General features: G+C 46.1%; 1 protein-coding gene across 2 annotated transcripts in view; it reads left to right on the top strand.

The window, feature by feature from the left end:
- Positions 1–24,090, top strand: part of GOLGA7B (golgin A7 family member B) — a 42,649-nt gene extending 18,559 nt beyond the window's left edge. Inside the window, exons 1-5 of one of the 2 annotated variants that reach the window (XM_081912395.1) lie at positions 9,837–10,377; positions 15,724–15,849; positions 16,296–16,448; positions 19,457–19,558; positions 21,989–24,090. In XM_081912395.1, coding sequence (XP_081768521.1) covers positions 10,366–10,377; positions 15,724–15,849; positions 16,296–16,448; positions 19,457–19,558; positions 21,989–22,096 — 501 coding nt within the window. In that variant the 5' untranslated portion in view covers positions 9,837–10,365 and the 3' untranslated portion in view covers positions 22,097–24,090. Of the gene's footprint in view, positions 1–9,836; positions 10,378–15,723; positions 15,850–16,295; positions 16,449–19,456; positions 19,559–21,988 lie in introns of those variants that run through there. The other variant, XM_081912394.1, reaches the window with a different exon arrangement.
- The last annotated feature ends 543 nt before the right edge of the window (positions 24,091–24,633 follow it).

Genomic DNA, 24,633 nt, shown 5'->3' with positions numbered 1-24,633 from the left:
CATTCAAAGCCCTGGCCTGATGTTCCCTACCACTCTTGTTATTTGCACATTTTAATTGATTATTGATTGTTGATTCCTTGTCAGCAACCCTGGGGGCTTGTTGAAGGACATGGTAAAAAAATCTCTTAATAAAGCAGAAAAGCAAGCAAGCAAACAGATTTCCCAAATTCTCTGAATGTTCTTAGGGTGTGGCTTCTTCTTCTCTTTGGTGATCCACCAGGTGTTCTTTAGTTCTCTGGTTCTTCTTTGAACCTCAGCCTTAGAGCTGGCATAGGTTTTTGTCTTAGTGGTGCAGTTTCTGTCTCTTTGCTAGATCTGAAAGGCCTTCATTTTCTCCTCAATAATGCATTCAATCTCACTGTCATTCTCATCAAACCAGTCCTGGTGTTTCCTGGTTTGGTATCCAAGTTTGTTCACAGGCTTGTTCACAGACAACACAGTCCAGTGTTGTCAGGGTCCTTAAGAGTCTTTTGGAAGCAATCCCACTTAATAGGCCCTTGAAGGGCTTGAGTGTTCATTTTGCACCTTGGTTTCATTCCCTGAAGCCTACATTGAGGTATAAGCTTGATAGCCATTATGGAGTGTATTAATCGGTGATCTGTCCAGCAATTGTTGGCACTGTATAGCTCTGGTAAGGAGCACGTCACAGTGATTTTCAGCTCGGACAATTACATAGTCTAAGAGGTGCCAGTGGTTCGACTGAGGGTGCCTCCATTATGTTATTTTTGTTGAAGGTGTGTGTTGGTGATAACAAGGGTGTGTGGCACAGCTACTAGTAATGTTGAGAAAAGACCTTTTTTAAAGGAGTTAAAGAAACAGGATACAATTCAAACTTAATTTTAATTTTAATTACTTAATTTTTAAAACATCCCAAACCTCAGACCAGCTAAACCTGAAACATAAATCCTTATTCACCATCTCTCAGCTTAACCTGCCTCACAGGAATGTTGTGTTAATACGGAGTTAATACAGAGAAGGGAAGAGCCATGGTATGCCCCTTGAGCTCTTTAGAGGAAAGGGGTTTTTAAAAAAGCAAAATAAAATAAATAAACAAGCATTCACTTATACCAGGAGCCCAAACACTGAAATCACTTCCAGTTAATGTGCTGGGACCAGTTTGAGAGGCTGGTAATAAATGATTATTTCAACACACCCCTCCCAAGAGCTGAATTCAACTTAAAAGAGAGAGCAATGCTTAATTCTGTGCACTCAGCTCTCTTTTGCCTCTGGTATACAAGTTTAAAGGTTTATGTTTCACCCCTATTAGTGCTTTTGTTCAAACAGGCTTTGCAGGTTTTTGAAACAATTAAAAACATTAGCAAGATTTAATCAACTCATGGGACAAATGGAACAAAGGAAATAAGCATGTAAGCTATAGGTGCTGATGTCTCTCTCTCAAACCACTTTCAACTCTTGTCTCTTTCTCTCCAGCTACCTGAATTTCTTCTACTAGCATTGCAAAAGCACGGTTGAGACTGTTTTCACAAGTTATCGTTTCTGGCTATGGTGCCTACTTGCATTCTGAACTCCATACTTTAAGCTCGGTGGATCATCTCACCTCAGATAATTACATCGCTCCTTTCCTTCCATAAACTATTCGAGTCATTTACACTTATCTTCAACCATCATGTCCTCTGCCTTGGCTTTTAGGAAAGGTACATAGATGGATTTGCTGTCTTGAAGGTATCAGGAAGGAAATTAGATCGTGCCAGATGGAATCCACATTGCTGATTACAGAAGGCAGTGGAAATTTGCCTTTGTCTTTGCTCAGCCCCTCAGCTCATTCCCACTCTCTGGGCAACTTGGCAGCCCTGAACAGAAGGGGGTCATTAGGCATTGCTTGTGAGATGTGCCAGTCAGGAGCATCCTTTAAGGACAGTGCCTGACACTGGTACAGTGTGAGTCTTTGTCATGGGCCTCCATATCTGTCTAGCAGATGGATGGGGAGTGGGGAGGGGAACTTGCGAGCAATAGTTGAATGAGTGCCTTGGTCAATCTGTCTCTGGAGGCTTGACCAAGACTCCTTCTGTTCCCTCTGATGAATGGGTCTTGCAATGGACTGTTGTGTTAGGGTAGGGAGGGTCCCTCATCTGTTTGTGGCTCATTTTCACATCACCCTGCTGCCCTGTGTGTCTTCATAAGTGATGAGCCCGCGGCACAGTAGTGGAATCAATAATGCACAAAACAGCTTCACTGGCTCCATCCCAGCCCTATACAAGGCCTGACTCTTGCTTGCTTCTCTGTGCCTGGGGTAAGTGATGGATGGAGCAATGCAGTGGAGTGATAGCTCTGGGCAGGAGGCAAGGGCACACATAGGCCTGGGAGAGCCCAGAAGGCCTTTTTCTCAGGGAAGATTCATTGCTGACTATCCTGCTCTTTTCATTTAATGCAATCATGTTTCATAGACTCAGAGATCATACTCTGTCGAAACAGATTGTATCTGATCTAAGGCTCGAGGGGGAAATTAGTAATTAGGTGTGAGTGAACAAATGCTCCACTCATTCCTCCATTCCAGCTTTGGAAAAGGTTGGGTTGGGGTGTTTCTAGGAAACCACAGAATGAGATGTTGCCAGATGATCTACTTCAGCAAAATGCAGGTGTGTTGCGCATGTTGCTGGACTCCAACTCCCATCGCCTCTGACTGTTGGCCATGCTGACTGGGGCTAATGGGAGTTGCTGGGCCCCACAATTCCTGGAGGGCCACAAGCTCCCCATCCATGCTCTACAGCACTCTGTTAGCAGAACAAATAAGAAAGTTGAATGCAAACAAGTAAGGAAGTTGAATGCAATGTTGAATGAAACCAATTAGATCAGGTTGGGCTTCTGTATTTGTGTTTAGGACCTAGTCTCCTGTGCCCGATCACTGTCAGGTTCTGGGAGACTCCGAAATCTAGAAACATCTCAAATTTCAGATGGTGCCTACTTCCCTGGGGTGCACAACTGAGAGGAACGGACACATTTCCATAACAGAGCATAAGCCTTGCCTGCAGAAAGTGTGAGAGCCCTGGCATCTCCACAGAAAACAACAACTCTCATGTCACCGGGAAAAGCCTCAGCTAGCTTGTGTAGGGTGTATTGACTTATGTGGCCCACTTTGTAACAAGAAGCTCGATATCCTCATTTGCACTTCTCTGCTTCCTGTAGACCCAATACAGGCTTCTAATCCGCTGACTGAATATTCATGAGCTTGCATGCTACTGCCAGATCTGCTGGAAAGCTCTCCTCCCCTAAAACAGCGCCTTAAGGAGGCAGTATAGATTCTCCTTGGAATTGGAGTTTGGGGGCACCGTCAGTCGTTCAATGTTATTTACAGAGATATTTGCTTTTGGGAAGCCCAGTAGTGGGGGTATAGGCTTGAAGTTCAATGATGTCCTTTTCCTGCACAGTTCTGCCTGTGTTGAGGACAAGCTCAAATGCAGCAGCTGATTTTGTTTCCTGAGGTGTCATCACCACTGTGCTAAAGAAAAGAGAGAGCAGCTAAGATGTGAATACAGAGGGCACAATGTTTATGTGGGTGCCGTTTCCCCCTCTGCAGAAAAAGAATTGAAGGATTCAATGGCAAAGCTGTTAAGCCCTCTACTTCTGCTCCAAGAAAGGAGTGGCAGACCACAGTGAATGTGTGAGTGTGATTTTTTTTTTTAATTCATACATCCAAAGGCAGAAGTGTTGCCATAGAAACACAGCACATCCTTTTTGCCAGCTGGGGGAGATGGCTGCTGGATGACGTCATAGAGAGGATGACACACACGTGGCACAGAAAGGTGTGGACAGTGGAAGTTGAACTATTATGGGGAAACAAAAAAGGGGAGCATAGGAGCCAATTCCTAGGGGCCGAAGTCCCTCTGGCCCCCCAATAAAATATTTGAAGGGGGCAGACTCCCCCAAAGTTGATGGGCATTGCCATGCAAATGGTTTGTGTGTGCGCGCGCTGCATCTTTGTGATCGATGATATGGGACAGGGCTTACCTGTCCCCTCCAATACAGTGGTACCTCGGGTTAAGAACTTACAGTGGTACCTCGGGTTACATAGACTTCAGGTGACATATGCTTCAGGTTACAGACTCTGCTAACCCAGAAATAGTACCTTAGGTTAAGAACTTTGCTTCAGGATGAGAACAGAAATCGTGCTCCGGTGGCAGTGGGAGGCCCCATTAGCTAAAGTGGTCTTCAGGTTAAGAACAGTTTCAGGTTAAGAATGGACCTCTGGCACGAATTAAGTACTTAACCCGAGGTACCACTGTAATTTGGAGAGGCAGACCCAACAATAGGTGGAACCAGATCTAAATGAAAGGCAAACCCACTTCCTAACCAGTTGTAAATAAGAAAGCAGGCACACAGAGAGTTGGTTGATGGTAGACTGAGGTTGGTGGTGCAGTGTCCAATTTGCCCATGCAATGGATGGAGTGAGGATAGTAGGTTGTCCTGCTGAAAAGAGACAAGGCAATTCCTACCGCCTTTTGTTTGCCCTGATATTCTGGCACTTGCCAGAAGGCAGCATCTGATTTGTGACACACAACCTCACTGGACTGCATCTTTACTGCATCACCCGATTTCACTAATTTTGAAGGCTACAACTAGGTTCTGTCTGATGCATCCGTGGGTGATTGCAGTGGGCGATGGCTGCCATGCCATGCTGGAAGGGAGAAGCTTGGCATTCTCTGAAACAAAGTATCTTAATATGAAACATTGCATACAATCACCAGTCCCTAGAGTGAATGTCAGTAAAATAAAATGAATAAAGAAGTCAAATGACTCGTAGAGAAAATAAAAGCTAATCACATCCCATAGCTGAATATCACTGGCTAGGATCCCTGTGGTGTGCAGGCATATTCCCCACCTACCCAGTTAGAGAAGATGACACAGTTTAAAAACATTTCATGGATGGTTTATTTTTAGATTCAGAACATTTCTTTCCTATTGGACTAGTTCTCTTGTGATTCTAGGCGTCTGGGTGGTGTTGGTTGTTATTATTGCTTCTTTTATTGGCTTCTCTCCATCAAAGATGACTGATCCCCATCAAATTGATGCCACATACATGTGTGTGGTCATGTTGAGAAGTTGGCATTTTCTGGACAGATAAAGTTTTTTTGCAATGGACTTCCTTGGTGGTGCATATAATACTATGATTGAAACACAGATAGTATCAGCTGGCTCCAAGCTTCTATCTAGCCTCTGTAAGGAGCAGAAAAATGTCTGTGTTTGTTGTTGGTTTGCCACTTGTCTTAGGGCTCTTCCAGACTTCTGCTGTTTTGGGGTGGGATTCAATCACATACCAGTGAGTCCATCTTTTGCACCACAAACCCACTTCCTCCTCCCCAAAGCTGGTTTTTGTGACAATGAGAGTGATGGGGAAATGCCCCAGAAAGTGTGGAAAACACATAACTTCCCCACAAACAATTCAGAATAGTCCTGTTCTTGCAAACTTGTGCAAAGAAGGCAGCATGAATGCTCAAGAAACAGGTCATCTGCAAGGGACCTTAGCTAAATGATAATGCATTTCAGGGTGCTCGTGCCAATACATCAGAGTCCTTGCCACCGGCTCTCTAATCTGGACTGAACAAACTGCTTTTATTCTGCCAACTGTAAGTTCTAAAGTCAGCTTTTGGACTGCTCTGACCCATAAGAGAAGCAGTCCTAGGCTAGCTGCATGCATCTCCAGGCCTACAACCTCTGTTTTTATTTTCCCTGCTGTATTATTTCCATTAGTACATTTTTTAAAATTCAGTGCAGAGAAATAGCTAGGTCAGCATTGCCTCCCATTGCTTTTCCAATTGAGGTAGAAGCCAGGCCACTCATACCACATGCAAACTAAATAGGGCTGATAGTGGCTGTATCAGTAGCAGGCAGAATTATGAGCTTCAGTCAATTTTCTTGGTAGATTAATCGACTTAAGCTTCTGCTGCAGTTTGTCATCTGATTAATTAGTGGTGCTAATAGTGAAAGGGAGCCACCCTGCAGACTTCAGGCACATGCCAGCTCCACCTCCTTTGGAAAAAAAAAACAGTTATACCAGCATGTTCTGCATGCATGAGTAAACAGAGAAATATAGAATGAAGATGCCCCTTGTTGCTCATTCCCATTATTCCCCCCTCCACAATCACTGTAGTTCCACAGACGGCTGTGTCTTTGTACCCTTTGAACTGAGGACAATGCAAGATTCCTCCATGAAATTCAATGCAATTTGCTGACAGCCAGTCCCCTTCCATAGCGAGACACAGCATGTCTGACTGCAGCAATCCTGACCTAAAAGGACTGCCTTGAGTCCATTAGGCAGCAGGCACAATTACTCTTTGCCATAAAGAACCAATGTTGGCAGATTCCTCTCTCCACTGAGTACCATGAGTGATTTGCGAGGCGTGCTTCCTTCCCAAAGGCACCTCAGGTCCTGCAGGGAAACTTATTTTTAGAACGCCATGGAAAAATCCCATTGGCTTGCCTTAGGTCCTCCCAGTGATCTGAGGTGCAAGGAGATTCAATCTCAACCCAGGACATAATGGAGTGCCCCGAGTTCTTCAGGGTTCTCTCACCTCTTCCTAGAAGCATTCTATAGATATGACACATGCCTACAGACTGAGGCTGTGTATACATCATATGTTTAAAGCACACGTGAGGTCTATCTATGATATGCCATAAAAAGCACATGGTGCATATCACACGGTAACATGTCTTCCATCCTTAAATGCATGCTATTTGTCATTTTACTCTGAATGACACCATCCACCTTCTATCCTGTATGCAAGCAGCAAATACTCTTGCTAGTATTACATAAACAGAAAATGTGGCGTCTCCAAGAGCTAGAGAATGGAATCCTTTTGAAGCCATACTTCCTAATCATAATAAATAATACTGCCAGAGATCTCACCATCATTTCCCTGGAGTGAGCACAGATGTGCTTAACCTAGTCTGCCAGGTCTTTCAATTATTGACTTATGAGTATAAGGCACTGCCTTGACCTAAGACAGTTTCCCAACTTGCTTTCCTTCCCAAACACAATTCCTTATACTGGATTCAAAGCACCCTAGCTGTGTATCTCTCTTCAGCCACCCTCCCACTCTGTTTCCCCCATATTGCAGACTGTGCCAATTGCCTGCATAGGTCTAATGAGCCCAGACTTTGTTCAATCTTCCAGAAGTTTTGCTCCTCTCGTTGAGCTGTAGCTAATCTTTCAGCCTTTCTTGTTGATGTGATTCTGTGCAGTGATCTCCAATGTGCAGCCTGAGTTTCCTTTCCAAATCTTCCATTTTCGGGGGGGGGGGGAGAGACACACCATGTCTGAAGATCCGTAAATGAAATTTTAGGCTGCACTTTGGGGAGCGCTGCACAGAATGGCAATGAGAGATACTAAAACATTTCCAGAGCAGAACTCCTCTGCAGATAATTACAGGTTCCAAGCACTAGGCATCATCGTTGGCTTTGGGCCAGGCATGCCCAGCATCTGCTCAGGTCGATGCAGCATTTCTGCTCATGCCAGCAAACAGCTGGATTACCACTGGCTCTCAAGCCTCCATTCTGCTGATGAAGTGCTCAACTGCAGGGTTGAGAAGCTTCTCAGCAATCCATATTGCTCCTTTAATTTGCCTGAACGACAAGATCCTCTGAGAAATTTTTCTTGTGCCTTTGCACAATGCATCTGACAGGGTCCTGGGCTGTATGAATTGGGAAGAGATGGGAAGAATGGAGGAGGGCCAGAATGACAGGTTTGTCTTCAGGGTGAGGCAGAAGAAGCAAGTATCCTGGCTTGAGAGTTGGGTGTGGTTCTTCTGCAGGTGTATACAGGGTTGAATTAGGCTTGCAGCTGAAATTTATATGTGTGTGTCTGGGTATAAGTATGCATATCTGAAGTCTCTCTGAAGTAGCACATAATGACACTATATTTTTAGACCTAAGCATTTATTTTCCTTCCTTCTTTCCTTTTTTTCTTAAAGGTAGCACATATATATCGCAGAAACATGCACAGCTAAACTATTCCTGCTATCTGCATGTATCTCTGTTTCCCTTATGTTGCTGATGTGAAGTTTTGGAACATTCAGAAACAGTCACAATTTTCAAGACAGAACACACAACAGTAAAAGGTTCATAAGCAGGCCAATTTCAACGAGGGGCTAGAGAGCTCAGCTTGGGTGGGGGAAGATTCACATAAGGCAAAAGAAATTATACCCATGTTGTTTATATTCCATGAAGTCTTCAGTACCCTATATAGCTCATTGCCCCTTCTTTATGTCTGCTGAATAAATTCTGCAAACTAAGCAAAGACATGAAAATAATAAATGTGCATAATTCATAGAGATTGCAGAATCCAGCCTTTTCCTTAGCACTGAACTCCATAATTCAGAGTACATTTGAAGGAGCAGCTGAATAGCAAGAGGCCCCAGGAGGTAAAGAAGACAAAGAGCAGATCCTGACGCAGAGTAGAGTGGGCATGAACTGAGAAACCAAAGGGAAGGATAAGGAAATAAGGCAAAGTCCTAATGCAAGGATGATGAACCTGAGGCCTTCCAGATGTTATTGGATTACAATACCAATAATTCCTGGGTTGCTAATGGTGCTGATGGCACTTTGAGCTGAACAACATCTGAAGGGGCCAGGTTCACCACCTTTGCCCTAAAGAAAGGACCAGCAGAAGAGACAGTGAATTGAGAAAAGGATTAATCAGTGAGAAAGGTATTTTGAACAAAGCTCCCATATGGCCTCAAGCAGGTGTGGAGAACATTTGGCTCCTCCAGATGTTGCTCAACTACAATTCCCACCATCAGGGATGGCCATGCTTGCTAGGGTTGATGGGAGTTGAGACAACAGTGACTGGTGGTCACCTGGAAGTTGCACTAAGGAGAAAGCAGAGCAGGCAAACCCCATAAAACAGGATAAGGGACCTTGTGCTGTTAAGAGAAAGGGTGAGGACAGGCAAAGATGCTTTGGAGATTAGAGGGGTGTGGGTCAAGGAGTGATATGAGAACAGGGCTATTACTTCCAACTGCCAGGAAACTTCCTGTACTGTAAAAGGGAAAATCCTTTTACAAGGGTGGAACTTTAAGTACTTTAAAAGTACTGTAAAAGGGAAAAGTACTGTAAAAGGGAAAATCCAACCAAGGGTGGAAGAAGCCACACCAGGAACTGTAATTATTATTTTAATCAAATGGTCAAAGGTAAGGTACAGAAAATCTCTCAAGTTGCAAGTTTAAGGAGATAGCAAGGCCCAGAGATGCAGGCTTGAGTTTGAAGTATTAACTAAGGGCATTGCATCTAAAGTTGCTCAATTGTGAACTCAGGAGAGGGGAGACAAATATATTTAATTTCATGAAAAATTATGGTTTATTGGTATCTTTCAGTCCTGTTTGGGGAATATCATTCCCTGGAACAGGGAGAAAACCCCATTATCTTTAATTCCAAATAAACATTCAGAAATCATAAAATGCTTTTATCCACATTTCCCTCCGAAGATGAACACTCCCTGGCCAGTTCTAGACAGTAAACATGGAGGACCAAGTATAGTGCAGACACGCCACCCCAGGGAGGGCTATTCTGAAGGAGGCCCTTCTGTCGCTGTGCCCTAAGTGCCCATTAGTGCGGCCAATTACTCAGTCCCACACCATATACCAGGTCTCCCTTAGGCTTGGTATGTGAGGGGTGGGTATGTGGCAGCTGGGCCCAAGCGTTCCCCATCAAAGAGAACTGCCCTGGAAGCGGAGGCAACAACACCCGCCAGTAACACCGGGACCCGAAGCTATGCGCTATCTCCCGCTTTGAGGCTGCGATGGCACGTGCCCCAAGTAGCCCGCACGCCGGCTCTCGGAAGACAAGCAGGAAACGAGCGCGAGCCCGGTTGCTCTTTTCCTTGCTCTGCACAGCTCCGCCCCTCGCCGTCCCTCCCGCGAGTCAGTGCCGGAGCCCGGCGCTCCAGCGTGGGGACGCCCTGGGGGGATGCGGCTCCCACGAAGGCAGCCCGCCCCCTCCCCTTGTGGTGGAGATGCCATTCACTGAGGAAGCCTGAGCGTTGAGGCTGGGGGCGAGCGAAGCAGCGGTTGAGGAGGGGATCGCGCTGGGGGAGCGGGTCGTCAGCACCGCGGACAGCGCTAGGCGGGGCGCTTTGCCCCCGACTCCTGCGCTGCCGATTCCAGCACCAAGGACAGCGCAGAACTCTCCGCGCCCGTTGCCCACCGCGCTTCCCCGCCGCGGACGCCGCCCCAGCCCTGCCGGTGGCAACAAGCTCCGGGGAGCCGAGCGCTTCCTCCGCCTGCGGCAACAGGGACATCGCCCTTAGGTCGGCTTCCTGAGAAAGGAGGAGCCTTCGTCACCAACCTGCTCTAGCCTCGGCTTCGGACTCCCGGGCTCCCGAGCAGCGTGGAGCAACCACGCTGGCAGCACAACATGGCAACCGAGGTGAGCAGCGCGGGGAAAGCACGAAACACAGGAGGAAGCTCTGTCGAATCATGGCAGCCGCCGGAAAGCATCTCCTCCTGCTTTGCCTGCCTAGTTTCTGCCCGGTGCGGTAGGAGATCGCCAGACCAGGCGACCCTCACCGAGACTGGCTGCTCCGGCACCGCATCCCCTGGGTTTGTTCTGCAGGCCCCAGAAGTCCCTTGTGCCTCCGACTTCAGCGCGGGTTAAAGAAAGGCAGCGCCGAGAGCCTCCGGCGTGTGTCTGGGGCTAGGGTGGTTGGCACGTCATGGCTCCCTCCCCAGAGTGGCGCTTCCCCTGCTCCGCAATCCTGGGTCACTAAACAAGGCAGGGCATTGCTAATAGAGAACGAGACCTCGCTATGCTCAGTGGCTGAGGCAGTGTGTTTCTCTGGGTGCAGCGCAGGGAGTCTCATGGCAGTATCTGCCAGCGTCAAGCAAGGGGCAGGATAACGACAAGAGGAAGCCACAGGGCGAGGACAGCAGCACCCCTGATGCTTCCCTCGGCTGTCCTTGGCATGTGGCTCTGGTGATGGAGGATGAGACCACCTGTGGCATATGACTCTCCGGTTTAAGTGTGGGTCCCATTAACCAGCTTTGTGAATCACCGGCAGCCACCCCCACCCCATTGCTCCGTGTGGAAGGTCTCAGTGGTAGAGCCCTGGGACCTCCAGGTAGGACTGAGAGAGAGAGAACCCTGCCTGAAATCCTGGAGAGCCACTGCCAGCCAGTGTGGGCAATACTGAGCTAAGATGGACCAATTATGTGGCACAGCATAAGGCAGCTTCCTAGGTCCCTATGTGGGGTTCAGAGCAGAACAGAAAGGGTGGGGGAACGGGGATCCACAGCGCTATCTCTCCAGGTGTCCTATAGCCAGAAGCTCTCCAAAGCCAGCTCCTTCATCTTACACTTCAAATCCATCCCTTAGGACTGTTCGCCACAACCTATGCTCTTCACCTTCCCCCTCCCGCGCCACAAAACAAGGTCTTGTTTACAGTCGTTGTTGTGCTGCTACCGAGGCAAGATGCAGCAGCGAGCAGGCGAAAATGGTCTGAGCCGGAATGGGAACTACCGAAAGGTTGTTACTAGGGGAAAGGCGGCAGTTTCTAAATGCGGGTGGTGCGGCGCGCGCGCGGGGAGGGGGGGGGTTGCAGCCTGCTACTAACGCCACAGCAAGGCATCCCTGTAAAAGGCCAAAGCATCTGAGCACACAGTGCGCCCTGAACCCTTCCCCTGTAGAGTAGACCACTTCCCCTTCCTGCTAGGAAAGTCAATAATTTTTATCCCAGCTGAGGTTAGGACCTCGGTTGACTCCCATCTTGCACATGCTCAGATTAAATAACCCTTGACTTGAGCCCAAACCCTCTTGAAAAAAACGAGGGGTGTTCCGAAATCCAGGTAGAAAACAACTGCTGACTTTCTCAACATCTAGAATGATTTATTAATATGGAGCACCCGAGATCCAATATAACAGAGCATGTGGGAAATTTAATGAGGTCAGAACCTGAGGCATGCCTTTTTTTGAAGTCTTGTAAGGAGATGTCTAATAGGAAGGAAAGGTGTGCTCTCCCTGCCAGACAGGGTGGGGGCTGCTTGCAAACTGGGAAGAAATATAAGATTTCATCATGCCCCTAAACAAAGCCAGCATCAGACGGTGAACAGGCAGGATGACAGATTATCCTACACTTGCTTCCCAGGGGATCTGAAATGCCTCTTGGAAGGTTTGAAACTGGGCTGAAAGGATTTCTGGATTATATATACTGGCCAGCTACAGAAGTTTAAAAAGGTAAAGGTAAAGGACCTCTGACAGTTAAGTCCAATTCCACAAAGCTCATTAGAAACTACAGGCAGTGGGATGGACCCTGGAGCTAAGAGGTGTGCAGTTCCATATCGATTCTTAATTACTCTGGGATTCGTCACAAATAGGAGAGGAATAGCTTGAGACACAAAATCTGCTGCCACCTCTTGGATTATCCATCACACAGCTCTAACTCCCAGCAGTCCTATTCAGGATTTTGCAAGCTGTCAGTTGGCATATACTGCTGCAGTTAATTTCTGTTTTCTTTTTGTTACTCCATTCTACATCTTTCAGTGTTGGTTTTAATGTTTTGGACCTGCTGTGCTTCAACTCAAGCTGAGTAAATTTCATTAAGTTTTTGAACTGATTTTTGAGAGCACATAACAGCTAGATAGTTGGTTTTTTAAAATAATTTTTGACAAAAGTGCACTTTCTTGTTCTGTTAATAGCTTATTGACTTGTCACATCCTCATTCAGCATATTCCATTATAAATAATTGGTAAACCAATGAGTCATACAACCTGGAAAATCAAGATACAGACGTACACCTCAATAACAACAAGGTGTTCCATACCTAACTATGTATTTTATCCTCACACTATCAAACCCTCAAAAATGACATGTTTCCATCAAAATATTTTTGTGAAATTGATTTTTCCAGAAGGTTATTAAATAGTTCCAATTTTCCGTATAGCTTCTAATTGTGTTAATCCTATTCCCATACTGAATCAAACAACATGTATTAACTTTATCAAGTAACAGATATTCCATGCATTCATAACTCTTTCATAGCTTTAAGTTATTCTTCCAAATTGTTTTTGTGATTTCAATTCTTGCAGATATAATTTGGTTATTGAAAATCCTCTGGTTTTATCCATGTCCTCTGCTCTATAACACAGGAGAAACATTAATGGTATTAAAGGCAATACAGAGAGAATGGGCTTTTACAGAATTGGTGTGTGTTTGTGTGTGTGTGTGTTTCAAAAAGATGGAAAAGTAATGCAGTACAATGCAGAAAAATATAGGTAGTGCCAAGCTTATTTTCTTCTGACACAAATTTTGTACATCTCCATTTCTTTAAGCTTGCTTATTTATCCCTCTCTGTCTGATTAACTGTGTCTTTGAGAGTCTGTATGCAGGGCTTGGGAAGCTTCTGGAGAAAAGGCAATCTCCTTCAAAAGCAATTTAGTTCTGCTGCAGAACAAATTATAAGTATAGCGGGAAATACAGAATTAATAGGATTTTTTAAAATTTATTTTGGTTACCCACAGTTTAGTTCACACTCACATATACGATACATCATTGCATGGTCAAACACAGTGGACCTTACTCCGCAGGGAACCAGGACACTTTGAAAGAATAAAGAAAAGTGTCTGGTTATACCAGTAATTTTTCAGAACTGTTTGGATACTTCATAAAGAAGGAAACTGCATGAGGTTTTAAAGGCTTAGATAATCTGGGTTTAGGAAATGAAAGTGTCAAGAGAACACAAAAAGTAATATGGCATGACAAAGACGAAGATGCTGAGCATAATTGTAAGTAACTCAATGTATTGTTTCATGCGTCTTATGCAGTTTAATTATTACTGTGACACAATATGGTAGGGCAGAAATGGGTCGTGAACCCAGGATTACCCACACTGAGTCTAATGCTCCAGTCATTGAGGCACACTGCTCAGTTTTGTGTGTGTGTGTGTACACCCCACCCCACCCCTTCTGGATGAAATAGGACCAGAAAGGAAACGCCCATTAGAATTGCCAAGGGATATTCAGCTACAAGCTGGCAGTTTATGAAGTTATATTCATATAGTCACAAATCTAGGGGCGGCTGGAACAACTCAGAGTGTTTAACAAAAATGTTTATAATGGGTTAGCCTCAGGAAGGATACACACTTTTACTCCCTAAAGTTATGCGACAGATGTCTGCAGTGTTTATGGAAGATCTTCCTTTGGGGTTGTAGTTCTTGAGCCTACGTTAAATAAGGAGACAGATGCAAAGGCTAGACTCCATATCAGCTTGAGGCTCTTACCTTTTTACCATGCATGATCTGCTGCTCTTACTTTTTATCTGTGTCTTTGGCTGGCTGGGATTCAAACTGGAGGTGGGATGAGTCTGTACATTCGGCTCAATCCAGTCTCAGAGTTTGCTGGCAGCCAGCGGAAGAAAGAGTGTTTGGAGAGCAAAAAAAACCTCTGTGGTTTATTCTGGAAGAACTTGTTCTTGCTTTGTTAGGTGTGTCCCTTCAATTGAGGTCATCCTGTGATCTTTTCTATATGTTCCTGCCAGTTCCACTCTTTGTAAGATATATAACCCCAGAGTTTCAGGTTTTCCAGTCATTGATAGTCTTGGGAACCTGCTCCATTTCTTACTACAAGGCATCTTGCCAAGTTCCATTGATAGTCCTCTTGCTCCTACAGCAGCAGGCACATGTTGCTTGTATATAGGGATAGCCCATAAAATGCAATAGGAGGGCTGATTCACACATGGATGTTGCACAGTTCTCAGCCAATAATGTGCACTGCCTCAGTTGGAAATCACTATCTGTTGTGATATAAAAGCTTCACGATGTTTGATCTACGACAACTGTTTTATGCATCTAAGTTACTAGCTAATGAATATGGATGTATGAATTTACTCTGTGTCTAGCCTTCAAACTGCATTTCCAAATCTAAAATCCTTACCAGTATTCTAAGGTGATGCTGAAGAGATAAGGAACTGTGTTATAATCCACTGCAGCAGGGCTTACCAGTGTTGTGAACAATAGTCTCATAGAACATACCGTATTTTCAATCAGTTTTGGATAGGATTGCAATGCTGAATTGGTTAAACAGCTGTTGAATGGCCTTCTGGTCAACTAAAGAGATGCCCTTCAATTAAGTAGCAGATCAAAACAACTGTTCTTTAAATGCAAGCAAGTGTCAGACGCCATCTTAGAAGAGTCATTCTTGCTTCTTGCTCACACAAGGAGGGAGGGAATGCCTCTTCTGAGATGGTGCTCTCAATGAGGCGTGGCACATCATCAAAAAAACAATGGGTGGCATCCAAACCTGTGCAAGCCATGTTCCATTTGTGCAAAGCAACTCACCTTCCTCTCCTCTCCCCCTGCACCCTCAAAATCTACTCCAGAGTGTTTGTGGGGATGGCTGAAGGGGAGATGAAAGAAGGGGATATTTCCATTGCACAAGCAGAAATTAGTTGCATGAGAAGAGCAGCATTGACTACAACCCAATAACAGTACCCCATAATCATAACTTTTTTTAAAAAAAAAATATTTGTATCCAAGTCAATGTAGATTCAGGGACTCTTTAGAGCAGGGGTGAAGAACCTGCAGCCCTCCAGGTGGTGTTGGGCTCCATCTTCCACCAACCCCTGCTAGCATGAACAATGGATAAAGAGAGTTGTAATCCAGCAATATTTGGAGGGCCACAAATTCCTGCCTTAGATGCATGGCATCAGGGTATGCTGTGAGCTTCCCCCACTGTTCTAGAAGGCACCTTTGCCTGTTGTAACCACCTGCCTCTGCTCTTCCAGGTCCACAATCTCCAAGAACTACGGCGGAGTGCTTCCCTGGCCACCAAAGTCTTTGTTCAGCGGGACTACAGTGATGGGACCATCTGCCAGTTCCAGACCAAATTCCCTCCAGAGCTGGACAGCCGGGTACAGCCAGTTTTCTCACAGGGTTCATGCTGACTGGTGAAGTAGGTGACAAATCCTTATGTCAGACGAAGGCATTGTAGTCTGGATGCCAGTGAGAGCAAGGTGTTAGTGCACCAATGATGTTTCAGATGCTCTAGAAATCTTAAGCTCCACAGAGTGGTTTCCTGCCTTCTTAAACACCTGGGGTATGCCTCATTTCCTTTTATGATTTATTCTAACCTGTTAGCTGTTGTGATCATATACAAAATGCATAGCAGACCATCTTGCTCAAAGATCTGAACACACACATTTCCATTCCACCGTACACCAGCTCTTGTTTCAATGCTCCCTTCTCTGATAGCATCTATTATTTTGCACTGGGTGAAAGATGGGTGACATAAACAATGGAATGGCCTCTTGTGCATACATCTTATGGCATTCCTTCTCTTTTTTTCTCCTCACCAAAGATTGAGCGGCAACTTTTTGAAGAAACTGTGAAGACCCTCAACAACTTCTATGCGGAGGCTGAGAAAATAGGGGGCAGCTCCTACCTGGAGGGATGCCTGGCCTGTGCCACAGCCTACTTCATCTTCCTCTGCATGGAGACCCGCTATGAGAAGGTTTGGAGCCACAACATGCATTGTATTGTGATATAACAATTGACGTTGTTGTTATATAATATTGATTGGTCAATATGGAGTGTGTAAGTTAAATGAACCACCTGATTATCCACGTTCATAAGATGTAGATGCCTTGTTTCTCCCATATTTAACAATATCCTGTCCAACTTCTTCTTGTGCCAATAATCTCAATTTGTGAATCATTGGGGTTAAAGGTAAAGGTAAAGGGACCCCTGACCATTAGGTCCAGTCATGACCGACTCTGGGGTTGGGGCGCTCATCTCGCTTTATTGGCTGAGGGAGCCAGCGTACAGCTTCCGGGTCATGTGGCCAGTATGACTAAGCCGCTTCTGGTAAACCAGAGCAGTGCACGGAAATGCCGTTTACCTTCCCACCGGAGCGGTACCGGTACTTGTACTTTGACGTGCTTTTGAACTGCTAGGTTGGCAGGAGCAGGTACCAAGCAACAGGAGCTCACTCCGTTGCGGGGATTCGAACTGCCGACCTTCTGATTGGCAATTCCTAGGCTCTGTGGTTTAACCCACAGCACCACATCATTGGGGTTAGGACTGAACTAAATAGGATACAAAGGGTTACCATCCAGAAATGTTGTGATCACAACTATTGTAGCAAAGCTATAGCAAACTGACACTATGCATCAGTGCATGTGGTGCTGAAGCACTCAGAAATTAGAATGCCAAGCTGAATTTGAGTTTGACACCCCTGTTTTTATTTCTATACTTGCGTTTATTTACTTAATTGTGATAGTATGTGATCTGAATCCTGAATCCAAACAACGCAGGATCATGTAGACAATGAGGTCGCACTGGCAGAGTTTTTATGATAAGCTGATGGCAGGAATCCAGTGAACACTTGGCTCATGCATATGGACTGAAGGATTACTTGCACATAATGAACACCTAGAGCACGGGTGTCAAACTCAAATTCATCAGGGGCCGCATCAGCAGTTTGGTCACCCTCAAAGGGCCGGTTGTATCTGTAGGACTGTGTCCGCTCTTTATTATCATAAATTATTGTCACTGCATTCAATTATTTCTTTTTTTGTAATACTGTAAGTAATAACTAGCTCTGAAAGCAGAAACATAGTCAGAATAATGGCAAGTAGATATTCAAATGTACAATTATTGTACAATTTATTGAAAAATGATTTTTGGTAACAGACAGTAACTTATTTTTTTTAAACATACAAATATCACCAAACACTGTTTATTACACATATGGCAAACACAAGGCAGCCATTGGATCTGTCACATCACAGGATGGCATGCGCTCAATATAAAAACAAGTGGAGGTTTCCTGAATGCATGTAAAGTGGAGGTTTCCTGTGTAGAACGGCTGGCGCCGCTAGAGGGCAGACGTTCTCTGGCTTGTAGGCTGCCGCGCATGCGCTGAAGAGGCGGCTTTCTTGTGTCAAAAAAAAAAAAAGCGAGAATAAAAGGTGAAGGCTGGCGGCCAGCGGCGGCTACACGGGCCACATGACGGGGTCTGGCAGGCCAGATTCGGCCCGCGGGCCTTGTGTTTGACACCCGTGACCTAGAGTTTCAAGAGTGGAGAGAGAAGCCCAGTGTGGACACATCCTCATTCTTTGGTTTTGTTCTTTAGAGTCCCCCCACACACCTCCTGGTTGCGTCTGCAATTTGCTTATCTCTAACAGCAGGTAGGCAGGACCTTAAATATCCTTGCCTAGTAAAGAGCTCTGGTAGAATAGAACCAGGGAGACCTGTAGCAAAATGTTGCAGTGTGGAATGTTCTTGGGCTCCTCCAGATGACCTGTTTACTAGCACAAAGTTTTCAGGGCAATTTTACAGTATCTTCTCTTCTCTTTATTGAGCATTCCTCCTGAATTGTTTGTGGAGAGGTTATATGACTTCCTGTCAACTGACCATCATCACACACTTTTTAGTGAACTTCCTCATCACTTTCCTTCCTGCAAAAAGTCTGGAACTTTTTTAAAAGTAGATTTGTTGTGCCACAGCACTTAAACTGTGACAACCAAAATTTCTGGTATGCAGTTAAATTCTTCCTGCGATATAGTGACAGTCTGTTCAGTACCCTCCCCAGGATACTCCATTACATTTCCCACCCAACCAGTTTTCCTCCCTCCACCCACATGCTGCAATAGTATTCCATGGCCACTGAACATGTTCTTTTTGGGGTCCCCCATAATTTTCCCCCTAAAGATTCTTTATACTTCTGCAAAAGTTAGAATTTCCTGAAGCCTGTTGATGCTTCCCTCTTGCCCATAGCTGTCTTAGCTTCATAAGCAGTGGCACTGATGTCTGAACATAAGAAACAGAGGGAATAATGAGCAGGATTAAAAGGGAAAGGTACATGATTTAAACTGACAGCCTGTTTCAAGCTGTAGGGAATGCTTTCTTTGTCACAGGTTTTGCTCAAAATGTCAGACTTGACAACTCACTATTTTCCAGGGTTGGGAAAATATTCAAAATAGCAGAGCATTCTGGTACACTTAACAGCTCTCCCTTCGGGTTTTATACATTTCATCTGAATGTAGTTCTACCTTTCTGTGAGGTCTTTAGCTAATTTAGATTGGGCTCCCACGCATTCAAGATGTGATGCAGTCATTCACAGGGGCACATAAATAGCGTAGGAGGGAGGCTAAAATAATTCTTTTGGTTTCGCTTACAAAAAATGTTCTCAGGCAGATAGTAGGGCAACATGCTCTGTGTAGGAGCACAGTTAGGCAATAGAGTGACTTGTCTTGCGAAACTTTCAAAGATTGATGGTTATCAATCAGAGATTACTGAAACTGGGAATGGGATATCTAGGTCAACACTAGCTTCTGTTATTGAGGTGTTTCATCTGTTGCGGTTTCATGAAACAGCTTTTCCTTCTTGAAGTAGGTGAATCCAAGAACTTCAGAGGATCCCAGTAAATGGATCATCTTCCCTATATTTTGTGTCTCATTCTCTGGGGCTACATCTTCGCCAAATAGTTGCTGAACGCTTGTCCAATTATCTCACCAGGTTCTGAAGAAGATCTCCAAGTACATCCAAGAGCAGAATGAGAAAATCTATGCTCCTCGAGGGCTGTTGCTGACAGACCCAGTGGAACGGGGCATGCGAGTTGTATCCTTCCTGGTTAGCACCAAAGGGGAAAGGGGAAGATATGGTCACCATATAAATCGCTCTTCTTACCCATGTGGATGACTCTCAGCAACACACACACACGCATGCACACATACACAGACACGACCATTTCCTGTGTCCCAGCTGAGATTCTCTGCTCCAAATTCAGCATTCAAGCTCAAAAAAGAAGTTGTGGGATCGTGCTACTTAGTCTACTTACTTATTTTACAGTGTTTGTTTACTGCTTTCTAACCACAGTGGCTCAAAGCAGTTCACAAAAATAAAATCAGATCTACAGGCAGATGATATTACTCTACACAGCAACAAATCTGGAGTCCCAAGTGCTATCAGTGATATTTCGAACAATAGCATTGTGTGACTCTGCTCCCTTGACAAGAGTTTGGGGAAATGGGGCAATATAAGGCTGAAGTTTTTAGCAACATAGGAAACTGCCTTATATGGAGCCAGACCTCATCTTGCTCAGCACCACTGAGCTATGACCCTTCCTAACTGCTGCTCACTTTTCTGCTGCTCTCAGCAGATGGGATCAGCTGGTTTGAGACACAGTGTGTGGACAGTGATGTCTAAAGTAACCCCCCAATTCCCTTTGCTGGTGTTGCTGCCTCCCCAGGTTCACCACAGTGCCACAGGAAACGACCCTTGCTCCCAAAGGGGCTACCAGGCCTATGCTTAGCAGCCAGAGGTTTTTGGTCTTTGTGGAGGCAAGCTCCTTCACCAGAGGTTGTGTCCAGCTATTGCGGCTTCTGGCTCTGCTCCCTTGAAGGGATGTGGTGGCCAAGAAGAAGTGGGTACTGAAAGGCCCATGTGTTCCCTCCAACCCACCAAGCATTCCTGCTGCCTCTAGTGCTGCCAGGACTCACAGTTTCCTGAACTCATCAGCAAAATGTATTTTAGCCTTCAAAAACACCAGCAAAATACCGTAGGGATTATAAAGGATGTGCTTGGGATGTGTTTGTTTAGAGCTTTAAAACTTTGCTCTTCAGATGAAAAAGGTTTGCAAAGACCAGAAATAAAACAGTCCCTGCCCTCAGGCTCACAATCTAGGGGACACAGCACAAAATGAGAGATTTGGGAGGGAAGAGGTAAAAGCAAACTCAGGTGCAAATTTTTTGTTACGAAGAACATCTCATAATGGAAGGCAGTAGCATATAGCTTTAGGGCTGTCCCTGCAAGAGTGAGCATGCAATACATTCATGGGGCAACGACTACTTTTTGTGTAAGGAAAGATTAACTGTCTTATCATGTGCCTGCTTACTCTCTCAAACATAAGTTTCACTTAGATCAGTAATACTTATTCCCAAGTTAATAAAGCATTGCACGCTTTCAACTATGTGGCTTAGATAAGTGGTGGTTAAGGAGTGGAAGTAGACAGATATGAAACTATGACTATGGAGCAACCTTCTTTCACCTTCTGTGTGATATCATACAGCAGGAATGGAAAACCTGTCACCCCACAGATGTTATTAGGTTCCAGCTCCCATCAGCGCCAACCAACTTGGTTGGCCAGTAGTCTGGGATTATGGGATGGAACCCACAGATTAAGGGCACGTCCACACTTCTGCTTGTCATGCCACTTTCCCTGGGGTAATGCAGCTCTTTACCGCTGAATCGGAGCAAATGTCAATTGGGTTTTCCATGGACTGACACTTGCTCCAATTCAGCAGTAAAGAGCGGGTTTTCCTGGGGAAAGAGGTGGGGCAAACAGAAAACCTCTGGGACCTGTTCTTTCTAGGTGAGGGATAAGTGGAAGTGAGCAGAAGCTCCAACAACACAGGATGTCAACCCCTTCTGTAGAAGAAGGCACCTGATGTCAGAGAAAAACAGATGAGGCATATTTCTACCCAGTGCATAGTTGACTTGTGGAAGCACAACAACATGTATTTGAGACAGAGCAACTGCCTGAAAGGTGCGCTGTCATTTCATATTTCAGCTGCACATGCCAAACTGTCTGAGGTTGGAACAGTCAGAAACTTGCTCTTACCAGATAAGCTGAAGTCTTACAACAGGGGTGAGGAAAGGTCTTCAGTCTGAGGCCTCGTTTCCTCGTGGGGAACCTCCCAAGGGCTACTTGCTAGTGGTGGGTGATGCCAGAGGCAAAGCTGGGTGAAAGATCAGATGGGACTCTTCCAGCATAAATCAGAAGTTTATATACATACATCTGTCCAGCCAGGCAGAAGAACTCAAGGTGGGCATACAGCAAGATTGTCCCAGGAGAGGCATGGCCTAGGGAGTTTCCTAAAGGCTGGATGGAGAGATCTGGAGGGACACAGTTGGCCCCTGGGCTGGAGGTTCCCCACTCTGTCCTACAGCATTGTCAAGCTCTATGTGCATTTGTGGCTGCTGAACAGGTTTGCGCAAGGCTACTAGCTCTCTTTGTTCCCTGTGTCCTCCTTATCCTCTTGCCCACAGATCGAGATCTCCATCTATGAGGATCGTTGCAGCAGTTCCAGCTCTGGCAGCTCAAGCAGCAGCAACAGCAGTGCTGGTGGCGGGGGTGGGGGAGCCGGGGGCCGGTGACTGGCACAGAGTCCCGGCAGGGATTTGTACTGCCGGGACGACGGTGTCTCCGAGATCCGCAGACTGCGCTACCAGAGCACCCGCTTCTGAGCAGCCCCAGGGGGGTTGGGGTGCCGGCAAGGAGGGTTGGGACACCCCTGGGGAGGGGCTTGTGACAACCAGCGGGGGGCAAAGTCCTTCTAAAGAGGATGCTTGGCCTCAGCCCCAAATGAGCCCAGTCTCTCCATGGCGCAGAACCTGGATAACCTGAATTGACACTTCCTGCGGGCTCCTGGGACACTCCTGCCCACCCCCTCCCTGGGATGTCCAAATGTGTCATTGTCCAAGTCCTGTCCTCACAAGCTGCAGGTACACAAATACACCATCCGAATGCACCCTCTTGCTCAAGGTCAAATGACCAGTAAAGACCAGCCCAGCATGGTGAGGTGGGGTGGGGTGGGGTGGAGTGTGGGTGAGGGAACTGGTGGTTTGGGGACCCTGTGACAAGCCTTTCCCTGAGCACCACTGTCCTCTCCCCTCCTGCATTGGAACTGACCCCCCATCCTAGCTTCTGTCTTTTGCTTGCTGCTGTGCATGCCATTCTCCTGGCACTTTAGGCATGGTCTGAGCATCCAACATCCACAGTGCAGTGATGGGGCCCCTGAAAGTGCTTTGCCCACCCTCCCCTCCCTCCTGCAGGGTGCTGGTACTGGCAGAGACATGCCCTCTCACAGATTCCAGGATGGACTCTGTACTAGGGCACATGCCTCATGCGCTGGATCCTTTTGAGGTAACAGAGGGACAGGGGCATTGTAAGGAGCCACAGGAGGATGTGAGGCAGCAGCACTGCCCCCCTCTGGTGGGATAGCAGCACAGATCCTGTCAAGAACTATAGAGTCTTCCAAAGTTGAAAGACTGCACCTTGCCACCTCTGACCAGGTGCAACAGGTTTTCCAGTTCAACCAGGGATCATGGAGAGCATCAGAAGATTGGGGATGTTGGAGGTACTTTAGTGGAGAGGCCTCTGGCTCCTCAATTCCTCAGCTCATCCCAGTCCAATAAGCATCTTTGGGATTATGTATGTAAATATTTAATATAGCCCTGGCTACCAAAGCTCCACCCCTCCCTTCACCCTTACACCACATTTGGCAAACAGAAGAAAGAGGAAGGAGGATGAAAACTCCGAGGTGGGTATGGAACCCTGCAATATTTGACCCACTTCCCTAGTGCACAGGTGTTTTGCAGCATCACCTTATCACTTGCATGCACAAGTTGTCTCCTTGCTGCATGTTCCCTCTCCCTCCTTCCTGTAAATAGCTACCTGGGCCCCACATATGTATGTTTGAGACCCTCTTGGTTCTGGAGCTTCGGTACCTCTTCTCTGAGTCCCCAGTGCCATTCTGTGAAACGAGATGGGAAGGCAAGGGGGAGACGACTGAGCCACTGGGTCAGTGGTCTGGGCCGCCCAATGAACAGGTGTCCAAACCATGGGCGAAGCCTGCCACCACTTCTGGCAATGGACAGCAGCTCCAAAAATGCTTCCAGCTTCTCACACACCACACGTCCCATGCACAGGTAGATGTCCTTGTGGGGGGGGGTCACTCAGTATAAGACTTTGTTTGCACCCAGCTGTGGAGGGGGAGATTGTTGGAGGGTAGACACTAGGCTGTTTTGGATGCTTGGCCTGGGCAAACTCAGCAGTCACTCCACTACTTCGTTAGTGCTCCAAACTTCTTGATTTCAGAATGGGATTTCCTCCTTTTTGATGGTGGGGATGAATGTGTTTGGAGAGTGACCAGACCCTGACTGTGCTGCAGGGAAATGGGAGAGCTGCAGAGGGCATCACAAATGCATAGAGGTTAAGCCAATGGGACCCTGGGAGGGTTTCCCCCTGTACCCAGATGCCCTGAGAAGCTGCTCCCCATGCCATATATTGGACTCATGGATCTGGTCATAGTTGTATCCCTCTGACTCTACATGAAAACTTCTGACAATAAACTAGAAGTGAGAATCTACCAGTGTTGCTTTCTTCCTATCCATTCTCTTAATAAATAATAGACCTGGCTCCCACACATATATTTCATTCACAGCCACCCATGCTGTTGTCTTAAGGCTGCATAACCCATCAGTAGCAATGATTCCCATGAATTAAAATATAAAAGTATAGTATGCATTGCCTGGATGATCAAGAACTATCGGCAGGCTTACACTTTTAGGCTTACGCTTTAATTGGACCTTTATTCATATGCTTGATTATAGAGCCACTGATGCATGGTTGAAGTATGCATTTAACATTTAACTGATGCTAACACTGCTAACACGTGGGGATCCAGGGCACAGTCCTTCAATGGCTGCGCTCGTTTCTCTCTGGTCGGGGACAGAGGGTGGCGCTTGGGGGGGAATTGTCATCGCGCCACTCCTTGGTGTGTGGAGTGCCTCAGGGTGCGATTCTCTCCCCGATGCTTTTTAACATCTTTATGCGCCCCCTCGCCCAGCTTGTCAGGAGTTTTGGGCTGGGCTGCCATCAGTATGCTGATGACACCCAACTCTATCTGTTG

Source organism: Podarcis melisellensis (assembly GCF_964234715.1).
Source record: "Podarcis melisellensis genome assembly, chromosome: 5".
NCBI classification, from domain to species: Eukaryota; Metazoa; Chordata; class Lepidosauria; order Squamata; family Lacertidae; genus Podarcis; species Podarcis melisellensis.
The sequence above is the reverse complement of the archived record's forward strand: the minus strand, read 5'-3'. Positions and strand labels throughout refer to the sequence as shown.